The following is a 13,410-nucleotide window of genomic DNA, read 5'->3' on the forward strand; positions in this document are numbered from 1 at the left end:
AACCATCTCTATAGGCTATTTATTTCCTCCAGTGACTGCAATTACTCAAAATATTTTTGGATTGCCTATTTCAGAGGTGGATTTTAAGACAAATCCCAAATCAATTTAATTACTTTATCATGCTTTAGTTTCAGCCTCAAACAAAATTAGTCAGCTCAATTATCCACACTAGTCTCCTAATTTGGCTGTTTTTAAAATCAATTACTCCTCAAAAGGATAAGAATTTTGACACTGAAGATAAAATAATATGTTCCAAAAATATTTTAGCCAACGGCAGTTCTAGTGTAACTAGTTTACAGCCTTAACCTGACTACAGGTAACCCCTGTACAACACGGCACTTCTATAACACAGTTTGGCTCTAACACGGTTCGAGAATTGGGGAAAACCCTTGTACAACACGGCAGCCTAGAACACAGTTTCACTCTAACACAGTTTGAGAATTAGAGAAGTCCCCGAACAACATGGAGCGTAATAAGAGCTTTTAAGAGCAAAAGGTATCTCATTTGAAAATTTTCATTTGAGCGTGGATGTCATATCAGATTTGACTGCAGAATTTTAAAATTTATTAGAATTTTAAATCCATTTTGCTCATGGAGTATTAAGTTCAGAGGATGAAGATGTCTGGTCAAAAAGAAAACACCCTCGGTTAATGGTGCTTAGTACTGATGATGAAGAAAACATTTAATACATATTAATATGTTATACTTTTGGTGAAAATTGCTCTAATAAAGATGTTTCTCTTAATTATAAAAATATAATAGTATGTGTTTTTTTTTAATTTTTGGAACCTAACCCCCTTTTTTGTACTTGTTCTTTGTTTCGTATAACACGGACTTGCATAACACGGTATTTTTTAGGAACCTAACAACTGTGTTATATGGGAGTTACCGGTACTTAAAACAGATGATATAGTTTTTTAAATTCCCAAGTGCTTGTTGTTTAAAAACACAATGAAAGAAAATCAGACTTTGTCATCTTATTTTGCATACCCAAATATCAACTTGACATGGGGTCTCTAATTAAAGCTGAGTTTTAAGGAGTCCGAAAATTACTTTTACCAAGGAATAAAACTTTAAATGCAGTTGTTCAGTTTACAGCCTCTACAAAGGGCACACATGAAGCCAAGTCTGCAATTACTCTATTATAAAATGTATATTTTAAAAAGTTAATTTGAAATGAAAATCATTTAGTTACACAACTTTTTAGAATTATTTCTTTCCTACTTTGCATTTAAAAAACAGGGACTGACAAACTACAAGGGAATAAGTCAAAGGTTTCAAGCCAATAATTGCTTTGCTGCTACTTTCAACCAAGCAGAAAAGCTACAGATTAATGTTCAAGAGTGTAAAACTTCTATCCCTCATTTAAGTTCTTGGTCAAACCAACAGAGACTATAGCATTCCATGGGTTTCTGCTCCAAGACTCCTGATACTTACTAGCTAACAAAATAAAAGCCACAACAAAAGAAGATATTATTTAAATCTAGGACCGAATAAATTGTTCTATCCTTGTAAAGTAATAACTGGATGGTTTTAGAAACTGTAATATTAATTTTTCAGGTAGACACAATTTTTGATTAAATTTCATTCTACTCACTAAAAGTTTTCAAGAACTATGTCTGTCTAGTACCACTACGGTATTAAAATATAAGATCTGTATGTTTATGTTCCAAGAACAGTCATGGCTTTTGAAGTTTTCAGTAGCAATATCCTAAAGGCTCACAAGATGGAGCTGTTACTACATGAAAGATTAACTGAAATGAAAAAACCAAGGAGACTGGTTGGTCATTTTTTTTAAAGAAAATATTACTAAAGGAATACTTTGCCTCAAGGAAAAAATAGTAGCAAATAGAGCTGAAATCACTAATTCAAAGTTTGGAAACTACATCGAAAACTTCAATGGAATGAAATGATAAATCCATATAGATCTCAAAACCACATTCCTAATATTGTGAACCTGTGTAATTAATGGAAAGTCAAAAACAAAACAAACAAACAAAAAAAACCCCAACATTAGCTGGGCCAAAAATAGCAAGGAGCCACATATCCAATTCATTATTTTTTTCCAACAACTATTTATTCCACCATTACATGTCAGATACTTTTCTAGGTGCTGAAGGCTAGCAGTGAACAGAACAAAAGCTTGAACTCTTGAAGAGCTGGATCTCCAAATCAGGTCCTTCTAGCTTTTAGGCCACAGCCTACAGCTTGAGGTCCACAAACCTACATGAGAAACTAGTCTATAAAATGAATGTTTAGCACATTTTTAAGGATATGTAGATGCTATGGTGATGACTGTATTTTTTTTTTTTTAAAGATTTTATTGGGGAAGGGGGACAGGACTTTATTGGGGAACAGTGTATATTTCCAGGACTTTTTTCCAAGTCAAGTTGTTGTCCTTTCAGTCATAGTTGTGGAGGGCGCAGCTCAGCTCCAGGTCCAGTTGCCGTTGCTAGTTGCAAGGGGCGGAGTCCACCATCCCTTGCAGGAGTCGAACTGGGAACCTTGTGGTTGAGAGGACGCGCTCCAACCAACTGAGCCATCCGGGAGGCAGCCCAGCTCAAGGTGCTGTGTTCAATCTTACTTGCATGGGGCGGAGCCCACCATCCCTTGCGGGACTCGAGGAGTTGAACCAGCAACCTTGTGGTTGAGAGCCCACTGGTCTATGTGGGAATCGAACCGGCAGCCTTCGGAGTCAGGAGCACCAAGCTCCAACAGCCTGAGCCACCGGGCCGCCCTGTACTTTTTTTAAAGCAATGAATTTGTAGTAGCTTTTTGTCATTATTTTCTTCATTAATTATTATCACAAAGGAAAGTGTTTTTAAATATTTTGATATAAAAAATGGGGTTCTCATACTTTAGCAGGAACTACTACTAAAGAACAGTTTATTTCTCCTAGACAACATCACTACAATTCAAGGGGTTACCACTAGGTGAACGGTGATACTTAGAATTTTCAGGGCAACTGATGTGAGAAATTCAACCAATTACTTCATTGCTAGAAAAACTTTTACTGTTAAAACATGCATTCTCATGGGAACTCTTGTGCACTGCTGGTAGGAAAGTAAAATGGTACATACAGACTCCGTGGAAAACAGTATGGCGGAATCTCAAAAAATTAAAAATAGAATTATTATAGTGTGCATTGTGGATAGAGCTGACCCAGTCTTGAAGCTAATCTATCATCTTGACTCCTGCCCGGCCCATCCGGGTCTGGGAACGCACACGAGGACTCTGCAGTGAGCCGCCCTGGACACTATCTGTCTCTGAACCAGCTCTGGTGCCTCTGGGCGTCAGTATCGGGTGGTCCCCCGCCCCTTAAACACAAATTCGTTTCCCAGCACCGAGACTCACTGCTTTTAGCTATAAAACAGAGAGTCTGGGAGGCAGAAGGCACAGAAGATATCCATGTCATCTTGCTACCGCCCAAGACACACTTCATATGTAAGTTCCCTTAATAAACTCTTAATGTAATGACGGAGTTGTCAACCTCTCTCTGGTCTCTTGGTCCCAGGAAATTTTATGTTAACATGTATGATCCAGCAATTACACTTCTCAGTATATATCCCAAAGAACTGAAAGTAGGGTCTTGAAGAGCTATCTGTACACCTATGTTCACAGCAGCAAATATGGAAGCAACATAAGTGTCCACTGATCGGTGAATGGAAAAGCAAAAGGTGATATATGAGGTCTGACAATTACGTCTGCGAACTTGCCACCGTGCGCTTACATTGGCAGCACTGTACAAACAGCTCGGGAAGGTTTCATAACCTTGGAATATCAGTGTCTCACAGCTATGTTCGAGTAGATGTGTGGCGGTGGCTTGCTGAGTGGCGTTCATTATTGTTGTTGCGTGTTTTTGTGTGCTGTCGTGAGAATGTCTGAGCTTGAATTAGAGCAGCAAACATTAAATTTCTTGTTAAACTTGGCAAGAGTGGAAGTGAAATCAGAGACATGGTAGTCCAAGTTTATGGGGATAATGCCATGAAGAAAATGGCAGTGCACAAGTGGATTAAACGTTTTTCTGAGCGGAGAGAACGCATCACTGATGAAGAGAGGTCAGGGCAGCCACTAACGAACAGAACTGACGAAAACATTGCAAAAATTCCTTGAATTGTGCGTCAAAATCATCGGCTGACTCTAAGAAGCATAACAGACCAAGTAAACATAGATAGATAAACAGTTAGGAAAATCTTAACTGAAAAATCTTGGCATGAGAAAAGTATGTGCAACAAAAATGGTCCCGAAGGAGCTCTTGCATCACAGCAACGCACCAGCTCACACGGCACTGTCTGTGAGGGGGTTCTAACCCAGTAAACAAATCACTGTATTGGAACACCCTCCCTACTCACCTGATCTGGCCTCCAGTGACTTCTTTCTTTACCCGAAGATAAAGGAAATACTGAAAGGAAGACATCTTGATGACATTCAGGACATCAAGGGTAATATGACAACAGCTCTGATGGCCATTCCAGAAAAAGAGTTCCAAAATTACTTTGAAGGGTGGACTAGGCACTGGCATCAGTGCATAGCTTCCCAAGGGGAGCACTTGGAAGGTGACCATAGTGATATTCAGCAATGAGGGATGTAGCACTTTTTCTAGGATACATTCGCGAACTGAATTGTCAGACCTCATATACATATTATTCAGCCTTAAAGGGAAGGAAAGTCTGACATACGCTACAACATGGATGAACCTTGAGGACATCATGCTAAGTGAAATAGCCATGCACAAAAACACAAATATTGTATGATTCTACTTATGTGAGATTCTTAAGTGCAGGGAATGGGGGAGGAGGGAATGGGACGTGACTGCTGAATGGGTATAGAGTTTCCGTTTTACTACTAGATGAAAAGAGTGCTGGAGATTAAGGTTGGTGATGGTTGCACAATATGAGCGAACTTAATACCACTGAACTGTATACGTAAAAAATGGTTAAAATTAAAATTTTTATGTCATATGTACTTTGTAATAAAAAATTGGGGGAAATTATGCATTCTAATATTTCCAATGTTTATGCACTTAAAAATACTGAGACGAGATTTTAGAAATTTTAGTACCAGCCACTTAGAAATTCATGCCTTCTTTCTTCAACCTTAACTGGTTTCAACTATTACTTAGCTCAATCCTGTATTCCTGGTTTTATTATCCCCACTGTTAGGACTTCTCAGAACTCTGTTCTCCCGCTATGCTTTGGGTTCTAAATCTCTACTCTGGCATCCAAGCTCTCAGCTCCCCATTTACAGTTACAGAGAAAGGAAGACAAAGGTTGGTATCCTTTGTGGGATGATTGTGACAAGCCTGCAGAAGGCAGGGGGAAAGGCAAACTATAACTTTTAGAGTAGTTTTGGGTATAAAATCCCTATCAGAAGAGTTCATGTAGTTAAATAAGGAAATGCTCTACTCCCGTAAAGGTGCTTTTGAAAAGATATAGCAGATTTCATCATTTGCAAGAATATTTGACCTTATTATTAAGTGTTCACCAAGTGACAGTGGCTCTTAACCTTTCATGTTAAGTTTTGACTTCAAAGTTTTGTGATTATAGGATATACTCTAAGTTGATAAAGATAAATGGGTTCCTCTTTGCGCACTGTTGGTGGGATTGTAAATTGGTACAGCCACTAGGGGAAACAATATAGGGGTTCCTCAAAACACTAAAAATAAAACTACCATATGACCCAGCAATCCCACTTCTGGGTATACTCGTATATCTAAAAGAAATGAAGTCAGAATCTCGAAGAGATTATCTGCGCTCCTGTGTTCACAATAGCCAAGATATGGAAATAATTTAAGTGTCCGTAAACAGATGAATGGATAAAGAAAATGTGCTGTATATATACACAATGGAATGTTATTCAGCCTTAAAAAAGGAAATCCTGCCATTGATGACAATATGAATGAAGCTGGAGGATGTTATGCCAAGTGCAATAGGCCAGACACAGAAAGACAATGTATGCGCTCATACAAATAGAGAGCAGAATGGAGGCTGCCAGGGGCTGGGAAGAGCGGGGAAGGGAGGGATGTTGGGCAAAGGGTACGAACTGTCAGTTTCAAGATGAGTAAGTCCTGGAGACCTACTGCACAGCATGAGTCTATGACATTCACTAGGGGAGTAGAGCTTAAATGTTCTCACCACCCCCCAAGAAGTAAGTATGTCAGGTGGTGGATGGGTTAACATGTAAGCTTGTTTGGTGGGATCATTTCACAATGTATACGTATATCGAAACATCACATCGTACACCTTAAATAAATACAATGATTATTTGCCAATCATACCTCAATAAAGCCGAAAAAATGTTTAATTAAAAAAAAGGAAAAGGAAATGGGTTCCTGAATTATTTTATTGAAAAGGGACAAAAGTCTACTTGAGAAGCGGACAGAATGAAATATGACGAACAAAGTTCACGCTGTGTGCCCCTTATTCATTTAGAATTGTAACTTTGCAAAGGAAAACATGACTTATACCAAACAAAAAGTTCACTCAACAAATTGTGTTAAGAGTCCAGGCATGACAGCTAATACATTAAAATTAAAAACAAACACCCTTCAGTAATACTCATTTGTTTTCCGATTACACAGATTTTCTACTCCGCAGTTCCAACAAATTCTTGTATAATATTTGTTAATACCTACTGCCATAAGGACCTATAGAAAGTAATAAAACTTAATTGAAATGTAGTAATACAAATAAGTTCCTATTTTGTCCCCTCAGATGAGCTTTAAAATGACTAAATTTTTAAAACAGATATTCTGATCATAATCTGTTTCCTTTCTACTCTATAAAAACCAAGCAAAAGAGTCTGCCTTTCCAACTATCAAACTTTTCTATGATTTTCAGTTTTGACCATAAAACCTTTCCCAAGAAAAATGCACATTTATACCAAATTGCAATTTCAGAGTGTTCACAGACTCTCAGAATCCCACCAACAGGCATTCCAGGACCTTGGGGCCACCAAGAATCCTGGACTAGAAGACCTCACAGCCTTCCCAAAGAAAAAAAGTGAATACTCAATTCCTTTGAATTCTAAGCTATAGCAAAACAAAATTTAAGTAAGCTTTTTCTCCCTGCATTATCAAAGAGAATTACTGTAGAATATGTGGAAAATACAAAAAAAGCACAAAGTAAAATCCACCCCACGTACATGCCTCACAGGCGGCAACGTATCTCGATGGTTTAAGACCACAGGTTCTGAGCCAGAATGCCTGGGTTTGAAGGCTGCCAATACCCCTTCTAGCTGCTGATCACGGACTGTGGGGTTAATCAAAGAACCTAGCTCAGGGAATGACATGATGGTTAAATGAGATAATCCACACAAGGGCTTTAGCATAGTACCTAAGGGACAGGAAGCATTCAATAAATATTAACAATATTATTGGCCTCTTCAGTAATCTTTGCTCCATAAAATAGAGCTCTCAAAGTTTTCAGAAATAATCGGTCATTGTGGTCATCATGATCACCCTATTTTCATTTGTTTGTGCATTGAGACTTCATTTCATCATCACAACTTTATTTTTTTGATAAAGTTGATAAACCAGAGATATGGTTAGAGTAGCTATTTTCAAATTTTAGTCATCTTAAAGCTCATCTGAGGGGAAAAAAATAGGAGCTTATTCTTACAGTAGTCATGACATGTCAATTAAGTTTAATTATTGTCAGTTTTCATCTATGTTTCCATCTATGTTTCAGTTTTCATCTAACTTTGGTTTGGAAAATGCAAACCAAAAGATAAACACAACAAAACTACCCGGAAAACCCCACCATTCCACATATGTAACAAACTGGGGAAGACAAACAGTGTTTAAATTATTAATCCTGTGATGTTTTTAAAACTTCCATTTATGGAACTGTCTAGAAAAAGAAACAGAAAATTCAAGGCAAACCCTGTAAGAAAGTGAATAATCTAAAAAGTATCCACTTGAGTAGTATAGGAGTCTAAAAGTTTTGGGTACAGTGAGATAATATCTTTAAAAAGTTAATGATACATACTACAGAAAATATTTTGCTAAATTTCTGAAGCATCAACCTATTTGATTGGAAGCTTGACTTTTAGGAGAGAAAAGAAATGTAATTCCATATTTATACTATATACTCCCAACAGTCACCTGCAAAGCAAATAGAAACCTGCATTGCTAGAACTAGTATTTAACATCAAAGTTTAAGATGGAATAGAAAAATAACAAACTTCTAAAACTAAAGATCAAATCATAATGTTTGAACACTTTCATATTTAGATAAAGGTTTCATCAACTCAATGTTTCACACTGTTTATGTTCTAGATTTTTAAAATTTCTGGTATCTTAGAAATTTTATGTCAGAGGACACTCTGAGTTACAGGTGTTTGTATCTGATCCCCAAATAGACCCAGAGCAAAGGACACTCTTACAATCCAAAAAAAAAAATCCAGTGAGTCCTTGCCTTTGCCGCCTTCTTCCCAGTGGATTTGGGTATCCAAACAGGGTATCCGAGTCATAAGGATTCCCAGAATTGGCTGGATAGATTACCTAATGGCACATATACCAAATGGAATGCAGTCCACATTGAAAGATCCTGACTTGGAGTCAGGTAAGCCTCTGGGCATTTTCTTCTCAGTAGAGTCAACTGAGTTGTGTTAAAAGTACCTTCCCTCATTACCACCCCTCAAATGACTGACCATACCAGGGATAAGGTCGATGGCCAAGCACACAAACAAATGTATTCACATAAACTTAATCACATGGGAATGTTTTTAAAACCATACTCTTCTGTAACCCACTGAATCAATTAGATCTTTTATTGAGGCTATCATCCAAAAAAATTTCTGTGTACCACACCCTTACTTGTTTTGTATGTATTACACTTCCTTAAAAACAAAGGAAAACAAAAGAACTCTTTCCTGCAAGTGCTAAGGTTTATTGCGGTCTGGACCACTGGAGAAATCCAGAGTTGTTGCAAGAGCTTTTGCTTTTGAGCCAGCCTTGGGTGATACAAAAGCAGTCTTCATTTGATTAATCCCAGATTACAGACATAATCAGTCCTGTATGAGACTTCAAGGAGTCTGAGTAATTTGAGGGAAGATGATTTAGCGCCACTAAAATGTAGTCTTGGTTTCCTATTTTGGGGTAACTTGAGCAGTAATATGATTAGATACCACAACAGTTAATGATCATTCTGGTACTTGGCTAGAACGCTGTCCAATCACTTACTGCTAGGGTCTGAATGTTTGTGTCTCCCCAAAATTTATATGTCAAAATCCTAACCCTCAAAGGTGATGGTACAGTAGGTAGGCCTTTGGGAAGTGGTTAAGACATGAGGGTAGAACCCTCGTGAATGGGATTAGTGTTCTTATAAAAGACGCCCCACAGAGTTCCCTAGCTTCTTCTGCCAGGTGAGGATACAAGGAGAAGTTTGCGACAGAAGAGGGCCCTCCCCTGCATGCTGGCGCCTTCCTTTCAGACTTCCAGCCTCCAGAACTGGGAGAAATAAAGTTCTGTTGTTTGTAAGCAACCCAGTCTGTGGTGTTTTGTTATAGCAGCCCGAACGGACTAAGACAGTTAGGAACATACAAAAAACAGATATTATGTCAAGAAAATATTTTCCTTCCTTAGTTCATCCGTATGCCAAGGTACCATCAGTAAACATGGGGTCATCGTTTTATATTTCTTCATTACTCAAAATGGTCTGAGATGTTACTATAAAGTACTTTGCTATACATACGAATTATACAACAAATATAATTCAAGCCAACCAAATGATGCCAATTCAAGGGGAAGGAAGGACCCTGGGGTTCATATCAACTCCTGGGAAACCAGATGTAACAAACTGGTTTCTGAATAAATACAACTTTGATAATCCCACAGGAGAACACATGCCAGTTAGAAGTCCCTCATGTACCTGTGGCAATAATTGGCCTAGGGCTGTTTGTTCCACTGCCTCCAGTTGGAGCCCAGCTCAGGAAGGCTCCTGCAAAGCAACATACAGTTTGGATTTTCTGCCAACGTTCAAGTATCAATACAGACCAGCAGCAACTTTCTGGTAGAACTATTTCTTTCTGATAGGCAAGCACACACCAGGATGACATTTCACCTTTACTAGTATTCTAGATGTACATTGGAATGTGATGTTTACATGTTTCTGTATCAGCATCTAGCTAAGGAAGATCAATAACCTAGGTAGATTTTCTAGCCCCAAAAGATTTGCTTTCACTGTGAATCAAGCTTCCTGACTGAATAAAAGAAAATGTTTTAAGGTAGAGAAAAGAATCAAACATCTGTCCTTGTGTCAGTTCCTAAATACAGTACAAACTTCAATTGGGAAGGGGGCTAAAAAAGATGTTGTCTTGTTTTTTTTAAATAACTATTTAAATTTGTACAAATAATGCAGGCTCTTAGCAATAAGGTTAGAAAATATAAAAAAGCAAAAATTAAAATAAAACAAAAAAGTCACTAGCAATTCATTCTACCTCCCAAGGTTCATAAATATTTTGGAATATATAGTTGTAGACTTTTTTCCCTAAGAGAGTAAAGATTCTTACCAATTTGTACCTATCAATTTGTGCTAAAGTTCTTCAGCTCACTGGTATCTCTTTTTAAAAGTCTGTAGACTAACCTTTATGAATACTATTTAATATTAATAGTATTAATAACTATTAATACTATTAAATTAATAACTTTATTAATATTAATAAAGACTAACCTTTATTAATACTACCAATCCATTAAAAGTACTGAATTTTCCTGTATTCACTGAATAACCTAGTTTATTTTTACTGTTTAGTTAATAACCCACAGCTCCCATTTTGGGCTGGCTATTTGGTTCATTTCAAAACCACTAATGAAGAACTAAGATTTTAGTTCCAAATACACATAAAGACCAATGTGATTTTTTTGTTAACCAAGGCATTTTTAAAACATTTGTTTGTATTCCTCTATTCCTTTCCCAATTTGTAGTTGCTTCTTTAATTGCATAATCTAGATTTAAGACTGACTTCTTATTTACTCAATGGACCTTTAACTCACAGCACAGTGAGGTATTTTAATCACTTGTTCAGACATAAGAATATCCATGTGAATCTAACTGATCTCAGAAAAGAAACTACATTCAAAAAAGGACACCTTACCTTATCTGCATAAATCGGAATATCATGAAATGGAGATATATATTGTCCTTTTTCATTTTCTGCAAAACAAATTAGAAAAAGTTATCGGTTTTTGTTGTTAATTATAGTTCCAGATACATGACATATACTTTGGGAAAAAAATTTATTTTTTGGAGCAGTTTTAGGTTTCCAATAAAATTGAAAAGGTACAGAGATTTCCCATATACCCCCGCTCCCACACACGCATAGCCTCCCCCATTATCAACACCACTCACCTCCCCCCCAAACCAGACAGTCACCGCTCTAAATTCCTTCCATAGAGACCATAGAGAGAAATTCTGGAGCTGACACTAACTCCATAAAATCGGAAAAGTAGTTCAGTGATTTTTTTGGTCAAAGGTCCCTGCACTGCCCTTGCTGCTTAATTCCAACATTAAATAAAATGGGGAGTCCCACCCTTCCTGGATTTTACGTGGTAGTCTAATGTTCAACTAGATGTGTAAACTTTACAGTTCACGTTCCTTTTCCTCCCTCCCCAGGCTACTTTTTGATAGGAGTTTTGTTCATTCTTTCCGTATTCCCCATTCGTTCCCTCTAAACCCTTCCTTTCTTGCCCTTCACACACAAGAGAACTCAAAAATTCACTGCCCTTGCCCATTGCCTTCCAAATAAAACTGTAAAGAAGTTCAAGTAGAAACGCCATTGGTGACACATTTTCGAACGCCTCCGTTATCTCCCATAATCTATTCCTAGTAAATTGGGGGCAGGGTGGAGGGTAGAGAACAAAGATAAAGCCTAGGTCGCTTTCCTCCACCTACAAGGCAAAAGGTGCGCCGAGGAAAGCGGAGCGCTGCCAGCCTGCAGCCTCCTGCGCGCTAAGTGCAGCCCTAAAAGCGGACGTGGGGTAGGCACCCCCTGAAACGATTCCTTGCAGAAGGGAAAAAACTCGGCACTTTCTTACTCGGCTTGCCAGACTGACGTCACCAATTTATGACTTGAAGGGAACAGCTTTCTGTTTCATAAAGCAAGTTCCCAGAATCAATGCTACGGGGAAACATGCGGTGGAAAAAGCAGGAGCGCTATAGGGATCCCCCCCGCCCCCGCCCCCAACAGATGGATCCAGTCCTCCACTGACCTCTCCTGATCCCGGCTTCAGTTTCCCCGTCTGTGGAACGAGGGGCTGGACATAACCCGCTTGGTGCCTAAAGTCGGAGCTATAGTGGAGGATTTAAGGTCTTAGGGAGTCACAACCGCCCCCCGCACCCTGGCCCCCACCCCTTTCCTTCAAGTTGAGCAATCCTCGTACGGGGATTAGTTTACCTCCAGGTACCTTTCTAGGGTGACTCAGAGGTTTCCTTTTCCCATCACACACTGCCCGAGCCGGACACCTGCAAACTAGCCTGACCCAGGTTCGGCTCCAACTTAGCGTGTGAAAGACAAACGCCGACCCACGCCGTCCCGCCCGCGGGCCGGACACGTGAAACGGGATGGCCGGGCGGGCCCAGGCCCCGGGGACCCTCTGGAGGAGCCCAGCCCGCGCCCAGGACGCGAGGCCGAGCGCGGGCCGCAGGAGCCCAGGCGGGACGCGAGGCGAGGCCCGGGAATGAATGGACGGGCGGGCGGGGAGGGGCCGCCGACCGCCGACACTCACTGAGGAAGACTCGGTACTCGAGGGTGAAGGGCGCGGCGCGCTCCTCGCTGCTGAAGCCACTCATGGTGCAGGAGACGACCAACCGCCGCTGCCGCTGCCACAGAGCCACCAGCCCGCACGCGGCGCCGACTGACAAGGGGAGACCTCGGCGCCTGCGCACTGCGTGAACTGGCCGCCGAGAGGCGCCGGGAGCGGCCTTTAACTGGGCTCCGGCTCGCGTGCCCACCCCACCCCCGCCCGGCCCACCGCGCGCGCAGGCGCACTCCGCTCGTCCCGCTCGTCCTCTCGTCCAGCCCCGCCCCCTCGGGCCCGGCCTCCGCAGGCTGGCTGGGTGGCTCCTAAGCTGGGCCACGTGGCTGGCGGCAGGCTTGGGCTTTGGGGCTGTGACAGAGGAGGGTGAAAGCTCAAGTCCACAGCTGGGACCAGCCAGGAATTGGCCGCTCCCCACCCACGCACTGGGAACTCATCTTTGACTCTCACACGCACTTCCGCCCAGAGTAATTCCTTATCTCAAAAGTCGTTTACAACTCACCCGCTTTACCAGACAGACCCTGCCTGCCGTCTTAAGGATGTGCATTTGTATTTTTCTGATCCGTTTAGGTGAAGCTGAGGTATATATAGTACTGACACCTGTAATGGCTACCAGAGCTAAGTACCGGTTCCACCACTTTCTAAGGCTATGA

General features: G+C 40.4%; 1 protein-coding gene across 1 annotated transcript in view; it reads right to left on the bottom strand.

Annotated features, from left to right (window-relative positions):
* PPA1 (inorganic pyrophosphatase 1) overlaps window positions 1-12,934 on the bottom strand; it is a 32,984-nt gene extending 20,050 nt beyond the window's left edge. The window contains exons 1-2 of the mRNA XM_033131073.1: window positions 12,728-12,934; window positions 11,098-11,156 (exon numbers count right to left, since the gene is read on the bottom strand). Coding sequence (XP_032986964.1) covers window positions 11,098-11,156; window positions 12,728-12,791 — 123 coding nt within the window. The 5' untranslated portion in view covers window positions 12,792-12,934. The remainder of the gene's footprint in view (window positions 1-11,097; window positions 11,157-12,727) is intronic.
* Between the last annotated feature and the right edge of the window lie 476 nt (window positions 12,935-13,410).

Source organism: Rhinolophus ferrumequinum, chromosome 16, assembly GCF_004115265.2.
Source record: "Rhinolophus ferrumequinum isolate MPI-CBG mRhiFer1 chromosome 16, mRhiFer1_v1.p, whole genome shotgun sequence".
NCBI classification, from domain to species: Eukaryota; Metazoa; Chordata; class Mammalia; order Chiroptera; family Rhinolophidae; genus Rhinolophus; species Rhinolophus ferrumequinum.